The 19,536-nt window shown below is 44.4% G+C and overlaps 1 protein-coding gene across 1 annotated transcript; it reads left to right on the top strand.

Moving 5' to 3' along the window:
* Positions 1-5,000: 5,000 nt before the first annotated feature.
* Positions 5,001-19,236, top strand: MTG2 (mitochondrial ribosome associated GTPase 2). The gene is made up of 7 exons (XM_044297536.1): positions 5,001-5,063; positions 10,438-10,653; positions 11,922-12,069; positions 12,448-12,563; positions 13,794-14,012; positions 15,729-15,867; positions 17,747-19,236. Exons 2-7 carry the CDS (start codon positions 10,444-10,446, stop codon positions 18,136-18,138), a joined length of 1,224 nt encoding a protein of 407 aa, XP_044153471.1. The 5' UTR covers positions 5,001-5,063; positions 10,438-10,443; the 3' UTR covers positions 18,139-19,236.
* Positions 19,237-19,536: the final 300 nt, after the last annotated feature.

The following is a 19,536-nucleotide window of genomic DNA, read 5'->3' on the forward strand; positions in this document are numbered from 1 at the left end:
CAGCTTTAATTTTCTAACTGATGGTCTCACATGTTCTTCAAGCACCTTCTGATACACAGTAGAATTCATCGTGGATTCTATGATGGTGAGCTGACCAGGTCCTGCTGCAGCAAAGCAGCCCCAAACCATGACACTTCCACCTCCATGCTTCACAGTTGGTATGAGGTTCTTTTCTTGGAATGCTGTGTTTGGTTTACGCCAAACATGTCCTCTGCTGTTGTGTCCAAATAATTCAATTTTGGACTCATCTGTCCAAAGAACATTATTCCAGAAGTCCTGGTCTTTGTCAACTTTATCTCTGGCAAATGTCAGTCTGGCCTCGATGTTTCTCTTGGAAAGCAAAGGTTTCCTCCTTGCACACCTCCCATGCAAGTTAAACTTGTACAGTCTCTTTCTGATTGTAGAGGCATGTACTTCTACATCAACAGTAGCCAGAGCCTGCTGTAGTTCTCGAGATGACACTTTAGGGTTTTTGGAGACCTCTTTTAGCATCTTGCGGTCTGCTCTTGGGGTGAACTTGCTGGGGCGACCAGTCCTGGGCATGTTGGCAGTTGTTTTGAAAGCCCTCCACTTGTAGACTATCTTCCGGACAGTGGAATGGCTGATTTCAAAATCTTTTGAGATCTTTTTAAATCCCTTCCCAGACTCATAGGCTGCTACAATCTTTTTTCTGAAGTCCTCTGACAGCTCTTTTGCTCTCACCATGGTGCTCACTCTCACTTCAACAGTCAGGAGCACACCAAACTAAATGTCTGAGGTTTAAATAGGGCAAGCCTCATTCAACATGCAGAGTAACGATCTACTAATTATGTGCACCTGGTGTGATATACCTGTGTGAGATCTGAGCCAATTTAAGAGGGAATACATGTGAGGGTGTCCTATCTTTTTCCTCAGTTAGAATAGGCATTTTTGTAGAATGACATTTACAGAAGATCTTGAAAAGACTTTTCTTCAGTTTTCTTTGTTTAGTTGGATTACTTTAATCTCTCTGTATTGTTGAAACGGAGATGAAATAACCTTTTATTAAAAATGTTACAAAAAACCACATGCTTTCAAAGGGTGTCCTAATTTTTTCACATGACTGTACATCTCCATGCGTAATCTCTGATCCTCATAGGACCTATTTCTGTGTTCTCCTTTCACCTGTTCTTCACACAATTGTCTACTGGATTTCTTTCTTGCATCCCCCATACTCTGGAACTCGCTACCCCAGTTCCACTAACCCCCTCCACCTCTTCAGGAAAGTCAACCATCTACAATGAGGATGCTGCTACCACACAGCCAAATGAGTAGCCTTTACCCTCACCTACTGTGTTCTTCGCTTGTAGATTGTAAGCTCTTGTGGGCAGGGTCCTCTGCCCCTCTGTACCAGTCTCATAACAGTTTATTTTCTATTGTATTCGTTTTTTAACTTTTTTTTCCTATTATGTATGTACAGTTAGGTCCATATATATTTGGACACTGACACAAATTTTGTTTTTATTACCTGTTTACTAAAACATATTTAAGTTATAGTTATATAATGGACATGGACATGAAGTCCAGACTTTTGGCTTCCATTTGAGGGTATCCACATTAAAATTGGATGAAGGGTTTAGGAGTTTCAGCTCCTTTACATGTGGCACCACAGATCCCCCATAACAGTGTCCCTGTGTAGTGAATAGGCGCGGGCATCTGGTTTTGTAATGGCAGCGGGGCCCAGTGCAGTCACTGTATTCTACTACACCGGGTCCCGCTCACTGTAGTACAATCATATCTAACTTGTAGGTATTGTTAAACTATTCAAATCATCTGAAACTCACTACATCACGCACCTGCGCCGCCTGCTTCAGTCATAAAGAGCGCGCGTTCACAGGAAATCTCAGGTCTCACGAGATGACGCCAATAGGCGTCACTGAGATCTGAGAGCGCTGCCGTCCGGCAAGTTGTTAAAGGGAACCTGTCACCTCCAACAAACATCCCAAGCCGGCAGCAGTACCTTAGAGTAGCCAGCAGCATGTTTGTAAGGGTCCATTCACATGTCCGTTGTTTCTTTCCTGATCTGTTCAGTTTTTTGCTGAACAGATCTGGACCAGATCTGGAGCCATTCATTTTCAATGGGTCCTGGAAAAAAATCTGACATTGTGCTGTCCGTTTTTTTTCAGGACCCATTGAAAATGAATGGGTCCAGATCTGGTCCAGATCTGTTCAGCAAAAAACGGAACAGATCAGGAAACAAACAACGGACGTGTGAATGGACCCTAAAAATCATTTTCTTCCGGCAGGCAGATGAAGCAAAAGCTGTAAAAACGCGCTCCTCTAGTCAGGTATGAAGTTACGGAGGCAGCGGCCTCCTTGCTTCAAGTCACGGTAACCACGCCCCCTTCCCTGCCCCTTTGCTGTGACTAACAGCCGGCAGTTCGGCAAAGCTAGCCGAACTGTCGTGCATAAGCGCTGTCAATCACAGCGAAGGGGCAGGGAAGGGGGTGTGGTTACCGTGACTTGAAGCAAGGAGGCCGCTGCCTCCGTGACTTCATACCTGACTAGAGAAGCGCGCCGGCAGGGGATTAAAGAACGTTTTTACAGCTTCTGCTTCTCTACCTGCAGGAAGAAAATGATGGTTATAAACATGCTGCTGGTTACTCTAAGGTACTGCTGCCGGCTTGGGATGTTTGTTGGAGGTGACAGGTTCCCTTTAATCAATAATTCCCAAAATGGTGCATAATGCACGGATGCGTCCGGGAGGCGGTCGATTCATTCCTCCTGGACGCATCCGTGCGTCATCTCGCGAGAGGTGAGACTTCCTGTGAACACGCGCACACAGGCGCGCGCGTTCACAGGATCGGAAGGTAAGAGACAGGATCTACAGCCTGCCAGCGGCGATCGCTCGCTGGCAGGCTGTAGATGCGATTTTTTTTAACCCCTAACAGGTATATTAGACGCTGTTTTGATAACAGCGTCTAATATACCTTCTACCTGGTCCTCTGGTGGTCCCTTTTGCTGGGATCGACCACCAGAGGACACAGGCAGCTCAGTAAAGTAGCACCAAACACCACTACACTACACTACACCCCCCTGTCACTTATTAACCCCTTATGAACCCCTGATCACTTCATATAGACTCCCTGATCACCCCCCTGTCATTGATCACCCCCCTGTAAGGCTCCATTCAGATGTCCGTATGTGTTTTACGGATCCACGCATCCATGGATCGGATCCGCAAAACACATACGGACGTCTGAATGGAGCCTTACAGGGGGGTGATGAATGACAGGGGGGTGATCCGTGAGGGGCATATTGAGTCCATGAAAGATTTAAATTTTTGTCCCAAGTTAGCGGAAAGGGAGAATTTGTGAGAAAAAAATATATAAAAATCAATTTCCGCTAACTTGTGCCAAAAAAATATATTCTATGAACTCGCCATGCCCCTCATTGAATACCTTGGGGTGTCTTCTTTCCAAAATGGGGTCACATGTGGGGTATTTATACTGCCCTGGCTTTTTAGGGGCCCTAAAGCGTGAGAAGAAGTCTGGGATCCAAATGTCTAAAAATGCCCTCCTAAAAGGAACGTGGGCCCCTTTGCGCATCTAGGCTGCAAAAAAATGTCACACATCTGGTATCGCCGTACTCAGAAGAAGTTGGGCAATGTGTTTTGTGGTGTCATTTTACATATACCCATGCTGGGTGAGATAAATATCTTGGTCAAATGCCAACTTTGTATACAAAAAATGGGAAAAGTTGTATTTTGTCGAGATATTTCTCTCACCCAGCATGGTTATATGTAAAATGACACCCCAAAACACATTCCCCAACTTCTCCTGAGTACGGCGATACCACACTTTTTTGCAGCCTAGGTGGGCAAAGGGGCCCACATTCCAAAGAGCACCTTTCGGATTTCGCAGGCCATTTTTTACAGATTTTAATTTCAACTACTTCTCACGCATTTGGGCCCCTAAAATGCCAGGGCAGTATAACTACCCCACAGTGCCCCCATTTTGGAAAGAAGACACCCCAAGGTATTTTATGATGGGCATAGCGAATTCATGGAAGTTTTTATTTTTTGTCACAAGTTAGTGGAATATAAGACTTTGTAAGGAAAAAAAAAATCATCATTTTCCGCTAACTTGTGACAAAAAATAACTCACTATGCCTATCAGCGAATACCTTAGGGTGTCTATTTTCCGAAATGGGGTCATTTGTGGGGTTTTTCTACTGCCTGGGCATTGTAGAACATCAGGAAACATGACAGGTGCTCAGAAATTGAGAGCTGCTTCAAAAAGCAGAAATTCACATTTTTGTACCATAGTTTGTAAACGCTATAACTTTTACCCAAACCATTTTTTTTTTACCCAAACATTTTTTTTATCAAAGACATGTAAAACAATGAATGTATGGAAACATTTATATATAGATGTCATTTTTTTTGAAAACTGAAAGTGAAAAATGTCATTAAATTTCGATTAATAACAAAAAAGTAAAAGCAATGTCAGCAGCAATAAAATACAACCAAATGAAAGCTCTATTAGTGAGAAGAAAAGGAGGTAAAATTCATTTGGGTGGTAAGTTGCATGACCGAGCAATAAACGGTGAAAGTAGTGTAGTGCAGAAGTGTAAAAAGTGGTCTGGTCATTAAGGGGTTTTAAGGAGCTGAAGTGGTTAAAACTATAACTTGTCCTGCAAAAAATATGACCTCCTACAGGTAAATTGATGAAACAAACTAAAAAGTTATAGCTCTTGGAATAAAAAAAAATAAAAAAAAAAATGTGGGGTCACTAAGGGGTTAATAATGATAATACAGCTTTATTACATTCCCCCCTGACATAACCACTTGCTTCTTCTCGACAGATTTGAAACTACAGAACAGAGCATTCTGGGAAGTTCTGATGATGACGTATTTCCTGTTCACGCTTCTGCCGGTAGAGGCAAATCTTAGTCCACGGCACAATCTGTAAGTAGGGTACGGCCGCCATGTTTGCGGAGTCCAATAAGTATCGCAATGAACTGCTAGGCTGCTTCAAGAAAATGGCGGCAGCATCAGAGACAGTGAAGGTGGTAGTGTAGCGGAGTATGGGACTGGCAGGAAGGTGAGCAGCATGGCGCAGCTTTGGGACAATCTGAGATCGTCTCTGTATTATATTATGGTTGCTCTCTAGTTATAGCTTATACCTAAGTGGCCAGTGCGTGTCTGGGAGCAGTGCTCCTGGCGTGTCCAGGCATTCTGGTGCTTGTAGTTGCCAGCACTGCCCAGCAGTGTCCTATAATTCATGCAGTCTCTCTCTTGAAGCTGAAGCTTATTCACTGTATAAATATACAAGCCTGTCACTTTCCTATATACTTTGTGTGTTAGTTCCTCCCTATTTCTAAACCTCTGTTATAAACATTCTTACTGCCCCCAAAAATCCTGCACAGAGATGGGGCTCATGCACAGCCGCCACTCTCATACACGGGTGCCGCCCTCCTGCAGTGAAAATTGACATATTAAAGTCAATGGGGGAGATCTATCGCCCCGCTATGCCCCTTTTCCGGTGTAAAAGAATAAAACATCACAAACTTTGGTTTACTGCTTTTTAATTGCTATTGCGCTTAAGGCGTCTTTCACACTACCGTTTTTTTTTCCGTTTTGCGGTCCGTTTTTTGCGTTCCGTATATGGTCCGTATACGGAACCATTCATTTCAATGGTTCCGCAAAAAAACGGAATGTGTTCCGTATGCATTCCGTTTCCGTATTTCCGTTTTTCCGTTCCGTTGAAAAGATAGAACATGTCCTATATTTGGCCGCAAATCACGGTCCGTGGCTCCATTCAAGTCAATGGGTCCGCAAAAAAAACGGACACATACGGAAATGCATCCGTATGTCTTCCGTATACGTTCCGTTTTTTGCGGAACCATCTATTGAAAATGTTATGCCCAGCCCAATTTTTTCTATGTAATTACTGTATACTGTATATGCCATACGGAAAAACGGAACGGAACAACGGAACGGAAACGGAACCACAACGGAAGCAAAAAACGGAACAACGGATCCGTGAAAAACGGAACGCAAAACACTGAATTCAACATACTGTAGTGTGAAAGAGGCCTAAGGGTGTATGTCATATTTCTACACTGCCGTTGCCACTCTGAAAAGAGGGTGGGGTGTGGGCTGCCCATTGACCCTGGCACATTTATCATCACTTATGCCAGTTTTCTGGCATAATGTTAAATTAAATCTGTGCCAGCTACGAGGCGCATGGACTGCTGCAGGAGGTGCTTAATTTATGATGAGATGAGCATTTTGTAATAAATTAAGCGTGTCCTCCGGCTTCACAGGGGTAAATGAGGCCCAGAGTAAAAGTTTTTATTCTTGATAAATGACCCCGAGTGGATTTATGCACATGGCATCTTTCCCGTACGCAGGATCACTGTGTGAAAAGAATGCAGCTTGTTCTGTCTTTTTGCATTTTTAAAATCAGAAGAACCCCATAAAAATTAAGAGTTGTCCCAATAAGACAACTTATCCTCCATCCTGTGGAAGGGTTATAAGTGTCTGAAGATGGGGGGCTGCCACCAATCATGAGAACAGAGCCATTGAGCGCTGGTCACGCATTCGCTCACTGGCGCTGCCGGAGATAGCCTAGTGCTTGTACTCAGCTTTCTCTTGCAGTCCCATATAGTTAAACGGAGCGGTGGACAGACAAGCATGGGGGGAGCACTGACCGCCATTGTCATGATCAGAGGGGACATGGTTGAACCCCCGCCTATCCATTGGAATAGGGAATGAAGAAAAACGGAACTTACCCTTTCAAGACACTGGGAAATCGTAAAGCACACTCGTGCTGTGTGTTGGAGTGAAAACTGATGACATCCGCGTGGGAAAAAATCCGCAAGAGCTTAACGGAATTGCAACAAACACGGAAGCAAATCTTAGGGAAAAACTGCATTTTTTTCGCTGACTGGCGGGCCTGGAGATAGGCCATCAATATAGGGTTGGCAGGGGACTGACTCCTGGGACCCGTGCAGATCAGCAAGCACATCGCCATCCGATAGCAGCCGTGTTTGGTATCGCAGCTCAGCCCCAGTCACCTCAGTGGGACTGAATTGCGCCTAATTGATGTCCCAGGCTATCGGATGGCGATGTGCTTGCTGATCTGCACGGGTCCCAGGAGTCAGTCCCCTGCCAACCCAACCTTTTCCGGTGTAAAAGAATAAAAAATCACAAACTTTGGTTTGCTGCTTTTTAATTGCTATTGCGCTTAAGGGTGTATGTCATATTTCTACACTGCCGTTGCCACTCTGAAAAGAGGGTGTGGGCTGGCCATCGACCCTGGCACATTTATCAGCGACCTGCACACTATTGGGGGTGAACACACGTAAGATCCACACGAATTTCAGTGCGTTTCTGCAGCATATCCGCCGCAAAATCCACAATGTCTAACAACGCTTTTTGGTGTGGATTTGATTCATCCTTTCATTGAAAAGGGTGAAACCCGCAGTTAAAGGGTTTTTTCGGGTTCAGCCCTTATTTTCACCCAGGCAGCACCCCTGATGTTGGCATAGGAGCATCTCATGCTCTGATGCGCTCCCTTGTCCTGCGCACGGGCTCTTTTGTTTACAATAACACACTGCCGGGCGGAAGCATCCGCCCGGCAGTGTGTTCGGTGGCGTCACCGGCTCTGATGGGCGTGCTTTAGCGCTGCCCTAGCCATTTTACTGTCTAGGGCAGCGCTAAGGCCTGCCCATCAGTGCCGGTGACATCACCGGGCTTCCTGGCAGCCCCATGGAGAGCCCGATACGTCACCGGAACTCTTGAAAATGCCTTTGCCCTGCGCAATTTAGCTATGAACCCAGACAACGCCTTTAAAAGAGGCAAACATAATTGACATGCTGCAGATTTCGAAATCCGCAATGCAGGTCAATTTTGGCACGGAAACAAATCTTCAAAGTGTATATAATATTTGTGCAATGTCATTCACTTTGCTGGTACTGTAATACGCTCCGTTTTTCTGCACGGAAAAACCACGCGTATTCCGCAATGTGTGCAGGAGGCTTAAGGGCTCTCAAAGCACCTCAGCCTCTTCGAACAGCTGATCGGCGGGGTGCCGGGAGTTGGCTTGAAGCAAGAAGGCGGCTGCCCCTTGACTTCAAGCCTGACTAGAGAAGTGCGCCGGCAGGGAATAAAAGAACGTTTTCTGAGCTTTAACCGCATCGGCCTTCAGGAAGAAAACAATCATCAGAAACACACTGCGGGCTACTCTGAGGTACTGCTGGAGGCTTGGGATGGTTTTTGGAGGTGACAGGTTCCTTTAATATCTCATGTACATGAGCTTTTAAAGCGGTTGTCCAGGTTCAGAGCTGAACCAGGACATACCTCCATTTTCACCCAGGCAGCCCCCCTGACATGAGCATCGGAGCAGTTCATGCTCCGATGCTCTCCTTTGCCCTGCGCTAAATTGCACAGGGCAAAGGCATTTTTCGGAGTTCCGGTGACGTACCGGGGCTCTCTGTGGGGCTGACAGGCAGCCCGGTGACGTCACCGGCACTGATGGGCGGGATTTGGCTCTGCCCTAGCCAGTAAAACGGCAAGGGTAGAGCTAAAGCCCGCCCCTCAGAGCCGGTGACGTCACCGAACACACCGCTGGGCGGAAGTTACCGCCCGGCAGTGTGTTATTGAAAACACAAAAGCCTGTGCCCTGCACGATCTAGCGCAGGGCACGGGAGCGCATCGGAGCATGAGATGCTCCGATGCTAGGCTCAGGGGGGCTGCCGGGGTGAAAATAAGGGTATGTCCGGGTTCAGCTCTGAACCCGGACAACCCCTTTAAGGGGTTCTTCAGCAGGGAAGATTTTTTGCAGAGGTCTCAGAGTGGGTTAAAAAATAAATAAGAAGCTATACTTACCTCACAGATTCCCCTCCGCGACCGTTGCGCTGCTTACTGGGTAACTGCTGGTCTCTGCTTCCTGTTCCCCTCTCATAAAAAAGAAAATACCCTTACCAATTTTTCCCTTCGACAACCCCTTTAATCCTTTGTTGGAAATGTACATCCTTTTTTTGTGTTGTAGTCTCGCAAACGAACATACGGCTGCGTCCATAGTTCACCTTATGCGCAGCTCCTGAGATTGGAGATCACTCTGATTCTGAACACTTAACCCCTTAAGAGCCACGATCAATAGCAACATCTAAGGAATTTGTCAGGCTAAGTGACATCCCATTGCTATCCTCTCGCTGCTTGATACGTGTGCGCCAGTGAATTGCCATGGTATTCGGAGGTCTAATAATGGCACCAATACTGCAACACAGAGAAAGAATGCACCAAACAGATGTAACACTGACTATGCTGGCAAGACACAAATAAAGGTATTAAAAGCTGAGACTTTTGCCAATATGTTCCAGTCATGGAGATATCGGAGCCCATCATGCACCACGTCACGGTTCCCAGCATGGCAAGGGGTCCTAACCGCTGCTCTAACTATGGTGTGAACACGGTCTGGGGGTGATATAATTCAGCTCACAGCCAAGCTCCCACAAACGCCCAGCATGAATACTGCGGTTGTGCAATGTGAATGAAGCCAGGCTGCAAGCCACACCCACACCAGACCATGTGATGGAGGTTACCAGGTGCAAAGGAGTGTTTGAATGCCAGGTAAAGGCAAACGCACTCAAATCTAACAAGGCAGAAACCAAAAAACAAAAAAATATATAGTGGCAATTCTGGAGGAGCTGCTCAGCCCCTGACACAGTGGCGTGTCTTAAATTAGGGGGAGCAGCCCGACCGCATGTGGACCGCAGTAATCGACTGACCCCAGCAAAATATGCATACAATGGAGGATGTCGGCTCGGTCCACATGCACCACAAGAGCAAACTACACGGAATGTAGCAATCATATGAAACACAGAGAATACCCTTACCAATTTTTCCCTTCGACAACCCCTTTAATCCTTTGTTGGAAATGTACATCCTTTTTTTGTGTTGTAGTCTCGCAAACGAACATACGGCTGCGTCCATAGTTCACTTTATGCGCAGCTCCTGAGATTGGAGATCACTCTGATTCTGGGCACTTAACCCCTTAAGAGCCACGATCAATAGCAACATCTAAGGAATTTGTCAGGCTAAGTGACATCCCATTGCTATCCTCTCGCTGCTTGATACGTGTGCGCCAATGAATTGCCATGGTATCTGGAGGTCTAATAATGGCACCCATGACTGCCATCTTAATACTGCTATTAGGCCTTGCAGGAGGCAGGGCTAATAGGATACCGGTCAAGTATGTATTGCAGTAGTGATAAAGCCTTCTAGTGGGAGTAAGCTTAGAGGTGGGCATGGGGCAGAGAACTTAGGGCAGTGGCCCCTTTTGCGCTTATCCGGCCCTGGTTGCTATTCCGGCTGCCTCACACGGAGTGGAATATGCTCGAATCAAGATATTTTGCAATGTATTCAAATAAAACAGAATTCTAACAGGTTCCCTTTAAATTGTATTACAGGTAGCCATGCAGACGGTGCAGTCCTTGTCCCGACTCTGGGGTCTCGCTCATACATTTCAGCTGTGCCGAGCTCTTACTTCCCAAACACTATCTTTTGAGGGCTTGTTGCCGGCCCCTCATGTGTCACATCGCCGATTTCTATCTACTGGATCCCCCCTATGTGCCAAGCCCCGGAACTTAAGCAAGGGCAAGAGAGATGTGTCTGAGAAAAAGCTGGTGAGTCAACGAGCTAACTCCATAATCCAACATCCTTACAAAATTCATAAGAAAAAGGAAAAAGTCTGGTACCGTGTTAGCCAATAGAAAACTAGTTTAGCGCTCTCATTAGGAGAAACACAATAAGAGTATTGCAGGTTTGATACCTTTTAATGGCTAACAAAAATAGGAGCAATGATGTTACTAATGCTACTTTCACACTTGTGGCGGAGGAATCCGGCAGGCAAAACGTAGGCAGGCAAAACGTATGCCCACTGATTGCATTTTAAGACTGACCAGGATCCTGATCCGACTTAGAAATGCATTGCAAGAAAAGATCCATCTGTCCGTTTGTCATACGGACAAACTGATCCGTTTCGATTATTTTTCACAGTCCAGTATTCAAAGTGTAAAGCAATGTTATAAATTTGTATTCCCAAATTCTTCTAGCTCTTTGGGATTTTAAGTTACCTTTTAATATGAGAACTTTCATGTGTTCTTCATTGTGTCCTGTGCTACAGAAATGCTTAGCCACATGAAAGTGCAGCTTCTTCTCTTTAATTGTGTGGCAGTGGGACCTCACCCTTGCATTGAGCTTCTGTCCTGTTTCTCCAATGTAGAGGCCTCCAACAGGACGATAAGTGCAGAGAATTAGATAAACAACATTAGATGTAGAACATGTGAATGTCCCAGAGATCCTATATTCCTGCTGTGTGTTGGGGATCCGGATCTTATCTGTTGACATTATATGGGAACAGGTTTTGCATCTTCTTATATTACAGGGATGGGTTCCTTTTTCTGTGGTACATGGCCATGAACTTGATCTGATCAGAATATTCCTCAGATTTGGAGGTTGTCGGTAAGCTAGTAAGGGGGGATCTGGGAACATTGTTTTTAGACGGTTATCCTTATGTAGGTGTAATTGTTTGGCAGTTTTCCTCAGTACCTCTAGTTGTAGGTTACAACCAGGGGTAAGAGAATCGGCGTGGATTTATGACACACTACAAGATCTAAAGAGTCTTCTATAGACCTAGTCGGGGCACCAGGTCTCTGAGATAACATCAGTTTATATATTGTATATATATTGCTGTTTCTTCATACTTTCTTGTAGTACGCCTGATGAAGGGACTGGTGATGTCTCGAAAGCTCTCTATGTAACATCATTACTTATCAAACCTGCAATACTCTTATTTTGTTTCTCTTAATGAGAGCACTAAACTACAAAATTCATGATATTGCAGTTTATCCTATAGGGAAATATTGTTAGATATCCATTTTTTCCATCCTAGACCCGTTATTTTGTCGACCATCGTAAAGTCCGCGTGGTGGGAGGAACCGGTGGAGATGGGGCCTCCTGCTTCCATAGTGAACCCAGGAAGGAGTTTGGAGGGCCAGATGGGGGTGATGGTGGAAATGGAGGCCACGTGATATTTAGAGGTAATATGCAGTCTGCATTGTGGACGAATCATTTCATCGTAGCTCGTGATCCATAGATATGTCAACTTTGGCATCCAATGTTCTTTTAGTATCAGAGATGCATCTAAACAGAAAAAAGGAAGCAACTTTGCAAGTAGTCTTGAAAAAACCTAATACTGTCTTGAGTATACAGCCTCAGACCTATGTGTCTCCATGGCAACTGCCTACATCCAAATCCTGTCTAGTCGGATGCTGCAATCAAATGTTACTTCATTTCATCTGATCCCTCTGCCAACTGTAGTAGAGGAGAGATAACTCTCATCATTCCATACGCATGAAGTGCTATGGGCAATGCGTTTTCCTGGTTTTTGTCACTATGTCTTCTGTTTTTGCTTCTAGTGGATCCTTGTGTGAAGTCTTTCTCTTCCATCGCTCCAGTATACCAAGGATTTCAGGGCGAGTCTGGTCGTAGCAAAAATTGTTATGGAAAATGTGGTGAGATCTTATACATCAAGGTGAGCAGCAGAAAGTAGGTGTACATAGGTGATACACGTGCTAGATGTATAGATGGGATTTAGATAGATAGATATGTGTCAATGATTTTCACAACCGATTTGCAGTGAATAGGGTTATTTTAGACTTTTCAGAGTGAACACTATACCACAGTTCAGTGTCGCACTCGCCCCTCCTTCAGGCTACCAAGTGAGCCTAACACGTATCCCAAACAGTTTGCTTACCTAAGAAGACCAAAGCTTCCACCACTTATCGAAAACGAGTGATTAGTCCCAACATCACACACAACGGGCTCATTGCATTAGGATGAAAATGAACACAAATCCATTTGGATTGTGTCCCCAACTTGTGGATTAGGCCATCATTTTTATACACTGCAGAACTGGAATAGGTTGGTAGGACAATCCCCACTTTCTTACTTAGTCCACAGGGTGGGAACTTCATTATTAGGGGATGTTCATGGAACAGATTTTGAAAACCTGCTGAAAAAATCACCTGTCACTGGTGCTCCCATTGCCAGCTCCCTTGTCCTTCACTTCTAGTCCCTGCTCGATTGTAAGTGTGACGTGCTGTCTGCACTCACAATATCAGTGTCGGCGAATCAGTGGCCTTAGTATACACTCCAAGAAAGTCTAATCAAATAGGTGGTTTATACACCCATGTCACAGCTAGATCACAGGACGTGTTTTCAAGCAATGTGATGCAAACAGTGACAAGTATGTGTATCATGCGTAAACATCAGGTGATAGAATGCAGGGAGCCTCTCAGCAAGTTTGGATATGAAACCAAGAATAAAGCCTCGTGGGGCTTACAGAGCGTAATAGTGTGCTACCTTTTCTATTTAAATCCATTGCATTCTGGCAAAAAAATTTTTTATCCAGTATGTAAATGTGGACATGTCGCTGCTGAAGCCAATGGTTGGTGACCATGCCCATTCCAGACCGGAAGTAAACAAGCCAGAGAGGCAGCCGGTGGGCATCACTGAAAAGTTAGTTGTTCCTGGACAACCCCTTTAATGTGGGCATGTGTATCCCAGGCGGGCAGATAGAGAGGTGGATAGACGGGCAGATAGAGAGGTGGATAGACGGGCAGATAGAGAGGTGGATAGACGGGCAGATAGAGAGGTGGATAGACGGGCAGATAGATTAACTAGATAGAAGTAAGGCTGTAGGTCATTGGGATATGTGATAATAGTTTTCATAGTGCCGGTTGGTGTCTGTTTTTTTTGTCAGGTCCCCCTTGGAACACTTGTGAAGGAGGACGGAGTAACTCTTGCTGACCTCTCCACACCGGGGGAAGAGTTTGTTGCTGCTTATGGAGGTGTTGGAGGAAAAGGAAACAGATTCTTCCTCAGCAATGAGAACCGAGCTCCAGTGACGGCCACGCCAGGTTCTCCTGGAGAAGAGCGGTGTCTCCAACTGGAGCTGAAGACCATGGCTCATGCTGGCCTGGTGAGGGTTAATGCATATTATCTCTGTGTAATCTCCTGGGTGTATTTGTCTGCACAGCATGTTGTGTGTGCTGGGGTATTCCACCCATTATAGCTTCAGTACCCCCCCCTTCACCATGCAATATAACAATTAAAGGTCAGAGGTCGCACTAAATTTTTTCTGGAGGAGTAAGAATACTCCTCTGACCATTTTTGAGGAGTATTTTTACCCGAGGAGGAGTATGAAAGTTGCGGTAATTCAAATACATAATGCGTAGCCCTGCACTTGCTCACATCTGCGTTGGAGGCTTAGTTTGGCACCTCTGTTGCAGATTCTGTCAAAAAGACTGGACACAAAAGCCTTGTATGCAGCACTTTTTTGTCTGGTAAAATGACAGGCTTGTAAATGGAAACTGAACGGACTCCATCATAGTCAGCGGTGTCTGGTCAGCTCTGTTCCTGTCAGTTAGGCTGGGCTCACATAATATTTTTGTCATACATTTAATGTACACAAAAAAAAAAGTATATATGTTAACAGACGCCTCAAACAGATGCCATACTGTGGCATCCGTGAAAAAAAAAAGTATACTTTAGCCTATACGTTTTTTTTTTTTTTCCTGGACACTACACATTATTTTAATTTTTTTTACAATGGAATTCCATAGTAACGCATGCCACAGTATGGCATCTGTCTGAGGCGTCCGTTAATGTATACGTTTTTTGTGTACATTGAACGTATGACAAAAACCCATCCTTATGTACCCGATGCGGCACTTATGTTATTTTCGTTGTTCTGCTTCGCTAGATGAGCAGAACAGCAGAAATAAATAGTGGTGATGTGAACGGGCCTAAGAGGTGGGGATTTATGCAGGGGAACTGCAACCACCATCTATCCTTTAGAGCTGCAGACATGACTGTGAGCTGGATCCTGGCTACATATGATGTACGTGCACTGGGTGTGTTTCTTTGCTCGGTGACTGGTGTATGTGAGTAATGCACAGGGCAAGATCTGCTGCTGGGACAGTGCCCTATTAAGCTAGCTGACATTAGCGATGTGCTAATGTCAGCTAAACCTAACTAGCTTATTCCTACTTTTATCTATGCCCCCTTTATGCCAGAAATCTAACTTTTATAATATGCTAGTTAGCCTCTAGGAGCAGGGGGAGGGGGCCGTTGTTCTTGCTCAGAGGGGCTCCGTTCTCCCACCTTTGTCGCCTCGCTCCAAGTCCTGATTGACAGGGCCAGGCAGCGCTCGCATCTGTCTGCCAGCCCTGTGCTCTGGTGAAATCTCGCACCATTCAGCATTCGGCGCAGGTGCTGTGAGGGAAAGACGCTCGCAGGCTGCCAGCTTCCTCACTGCGGCTGCGCCGAATACTGATGCGAGCGCTGCTGGGACCTGTCAATCAGGACTTGGAGGGAGGCGACAAAGGTGGCAGAACGGGCTAATTAACATATTATAAAAGTTAGATTTCTGGTGTAATGGGGGCATAGATAAAAGTAGGAATAGGCTAGTTAGGTTTAGCTGACATTAGCACATTGCTTAATAGGGTTAAATCTGGTGACCGAAACCCTTTAACCCTCTATGCCGCTGTGTCCTTTCATGTGTGGTGAGTCAGCTGTCTCAGTCCTTCTGATTGCTCAGTATGACTTCTTATAGACGTGTGGGTCACAGGACTTACATTGATTTCTAAGTCTTGGTAAACGAAAGTTAAAGCTCACACATTTTTCCGTTTACCAGGTGGGGTTTCCTAATGCTGGCAAGTCATCTTTATTGCGCCTTCTTACAAACGCCCGGCCCGCTGTCGCCGCCTATCCCTTCACCACCCTCAATCCTCATGTCGGGGTGATCAATTACCAAGATTATGAGCAGATAGCTGGTAAGTTACCCCAATTACCAAGAATATGAGCAGATAGCTGGTACCGTACCCTAATAAAACTTCCGTCTTTGCTTTTGGGCGTAAATTATGTTAAAACAAAATGGAGAGCTGGCATTGTCTGCTTATCTCTGTCAACGTCTTTCATATGGTAACAGGGTGTCAAACCCATGACCCTATTATAGCAAGATTCTGTAAAGTCAGGCTGGCCGTAGACTTTAGATTTTTGTCAGTGATTTGGAGAGGATCCACCAACCATCTAATATTTATGGGGATTGTCAGACGCCGCCCCATTGTGTTTCTTTTGTTTTCCCCCAGAGATGAGCGGCACCAGATACGTAACTTACGGTGTACATTTATTGCAATCAGACATCACCATACAATTAAGCAAGTAGTACATTTACACAGGTGAAACTCGAAAAGTTAGAATATCGTGCAAAAGTCCATTTATTTCAGTAATGCAAATTAAAAGGAGAGAATTTTGTGAAAAGGTTTTATATTCTAGGCAGAAAGTGTCACACTCTAGTCAGCTAATTAATCCATACCCCCTGAGCAAAGGGGACCTGAGATTGTGACTTTGGGGTTTCATAAGCTGTAAACAATAAATCATCCAAATTGTAACAAATAAAGGCTTGAAATATCTCTCTTTGCATCAGAGTGGATTTGATTTAAATCACTAGTCAGTAAGGCTTGATTTAAATCATAGTTTTCTACATAAAGACTAATTCTTGCTGGTATAACTTATAATATGCAAGTAGATGAAGATTTTTAGAATAACGACTTTTCATATTAGTTTGATTAGGTTGATTCTGTATTCATAGGTTTTTAGAAGTTAGGATTAAGGTATTTTTCTCAACTCTGTTCATGTTATAAAAATTTTGCTGTGAATAAGAGGCATGTGATCTCTGCTGAGTCAAATGCAGTTTTGAGAACGGCAAAAGTAAACCTTACCAAGCATCTGTGATAATATCTTGTAGGCAGAGAAACTGCCCAATAATCTTACAAAAACCTCTGGAAGAGCATGACATTGTGAATGGATTCAGGGAATTTATTTACCAAAAAAATTTAACATATACAGCCTTATTCTACATAATTAAAAAACTAATCTTTATTTCATGATGGAATAACCTTTGGATGGTAATTTATTTTCCTCAAAAAGCATTTTATATAAAAAAAATCTGATTTAAATAAAATAAAAAAATCTGATTTTTTTTTTCTATATTTATTTTTTATTTTTATTATAGATTTTAATCCACCCTTTGCATGTACTGAGTCTATCCCATATGTTAGTTTCACATTTTAAGTTGCATTACTGAAATAAATGAACTTTGCACAATATTCTAATTTTTCGAGTTTCACCTGTACATGTGCCAAGATTTTGATTTTTGAAATATCAACTCTTAAAATTCTAATTCAAGCATTCCTTTTGCAGTGCCAGTTTTGGCCACGGGTTGGTGCTGAAATGCTTTATCTATTTCCCTTTTTTATGGACACAATGGTGGCAGTTTCTTATGTTCTATACATAGAATTTTCCAGCGAGTGGGAGATTTATCCTTCAGTTTGTGCCAGAAAAGTGGTGTGAAAAAGTCAACTAACATGTGTTTGTGACTTTTTACATGCAACTTTTTAAAAAGTATTTCTAAGTGGCTTAGAGCTGCTGTAGCTTTCTCTAAGAAGATGAGCCTAATTTATGAAGAGTCCTGCTCCTTGGCACAACTTCCGGCGGCACAGGGGATATCAAGACCGGCTCAAAAAGTTTTGATAAATCTTCACCATGGTCTCTAACATATTCAGCCATAAAACTAAACCGCTTCTGAGTTGTAGAGAGAAAGAAATGTCCCTTCCCAGTCCTTGTAACTATTCTTTCTTATTGGCATCTTAGTGGCGGATGTTCCAGGCATCATAGAAGGAGCTCATCAGAACCGAGGTTTGGGCCTGTCTTTTCTCAGGCACATTGAAAGGTGTCGGATTCTACTCTACGTGCTGGACCTCACACACCCAGAGCCATGGACCCAACTGATCTCTTTACAGTACGAACTGGGTCAGTTTGACGAGAGTCTTCCGCTCCGTCCCCATCTCATTGTGGCCAACAAACTGGATCTTCCCAATGCCAGGAGGACCCTGGAGCTTTTGCAGAAGGAGGTAAAAGACAGGATTATCGCAGTGTCTGCCCTGACTGGGGAGAATGCTGAAGAGCTTATACTTCACCTTAGAGAGCTGTATGATGGACACAGGCCAGAAGGAAAAAGAGCTGGACCTTACACGGGCTGGTGAAGAAGTACCGCGGGAAGAAATGATGAAACTTTATAAGAAATGTGCCTGAGGTGGCCCATGGACCTGCATTTAGGAAGGATTGGCCACGTCTGTATCCACTTCATTAGGGCTCATGCACACGACTGTTGTTGGCCAGGTGCCTGTATTGCGGCCCGCAAACAGCACGTCTGCAATTTATGGGCACCTGCTGTTTGTGCACCGCATCAAGGATGCAGACCCATTCACTTGCTCTCGTGGGTTTTGTGTCCGTGCCTTGTTCCCGTTTTTTTTTGCCTTGTGGACGGATCACAGACACATTCAATTTGAATGGGTCTGCATCGGTCTGCGCCAGCCACACGGACGGTGCCTGTGCATTGAGGACCACAGATGGCTTAGTCCTCTTTATTCCTGTGAATTTCTTTAACTTGTGCCTGTTATTCTCTTCATTTTCACTTATATACCTAAATGTACCACAGGGTGGCGCTGTGGACTAAGGAAAACATCTTTGGGGAAAACCAAAGCTGTATTAACCACTAGGTGGCAGTATGGCCAATATACATTTTTAGCTGTTGTGTACCCTTTTTAGAGACTAATAACGGCAAACCAAGCCTACTTATCTCCCCCAGTGCACTGCAGAGTTACAGCAATTATCTGAATGGTAGCAGTTCTCCTGAAAGCTATTTGGAACACATAAAATGATGAGTTCTGGGCATTTTGCTTTTTCCTGCTGTAACATATCTGAAACTCTACATAGTAGATTGGTTTTAGCAGGACTGTGTAATGATGCAAGTGTCCCTGCGAGGTTAATGCAGCAAGGATTTTATAGCGTTTTTAATGTAGGTTTCCAAATCCTACATGAAAGGAAATAATAATTGTGATTCTTTCTTGCAATACAATAGTAACACTGTCAGGAAATGCACTGATTATGGCTCCTGTTAATTATGTTCTGTTGCTTTGTTTCCTACTTAACTCTGCTGTGTCATCTAGAGGCTCTTATTCTTCAACCTTCCCTCACCCACTACTCCTGGCACTCAGTCGCAGTTAGGGCTCTTTCACACGAGCGGATGCCGTGCGGGTAATCTGCTGCGTGAAAGAGTGCCAAGCCCCGCTCCGGACAGCAGAGACACGGAGCACTAACATGATTGATAATGGTCTTTGCCTTTCTGTGATCTTTTTACTACAAAATCACAGTGAGATAAAATTGTTATTGTGATATTGTAGTAAAAAGATCGCAGAAAGGCAAAGACCATTATCAATCATGTTACTGCTCCGTGTCTCTGCTGTCCGGAGCGGGGCTTGGCACTCTTTCATGCAGCGGATTCCACGCACGGGATCCGCTCATGTGAAAGAGCCCTAAGGCCTCCTTCACACATGAATTTGGTATGGTGTTTCTTTGCCGTTGACGAAATGCTGGCAAAT

Source organism: Bufo gargarizans, chromosome 6 (assembly GCF_014858855.1).
Source record: "Bufo gargarizans isolate SCDJY-AF-19 chromosome 6, ASM1485885v1, whole genome shotgun sequence".
NCBI lineage: Eukaryota > Metazoa > Chordata > Amphibia > Anura > Bufonidae > Bufo > Bufo gargarizans.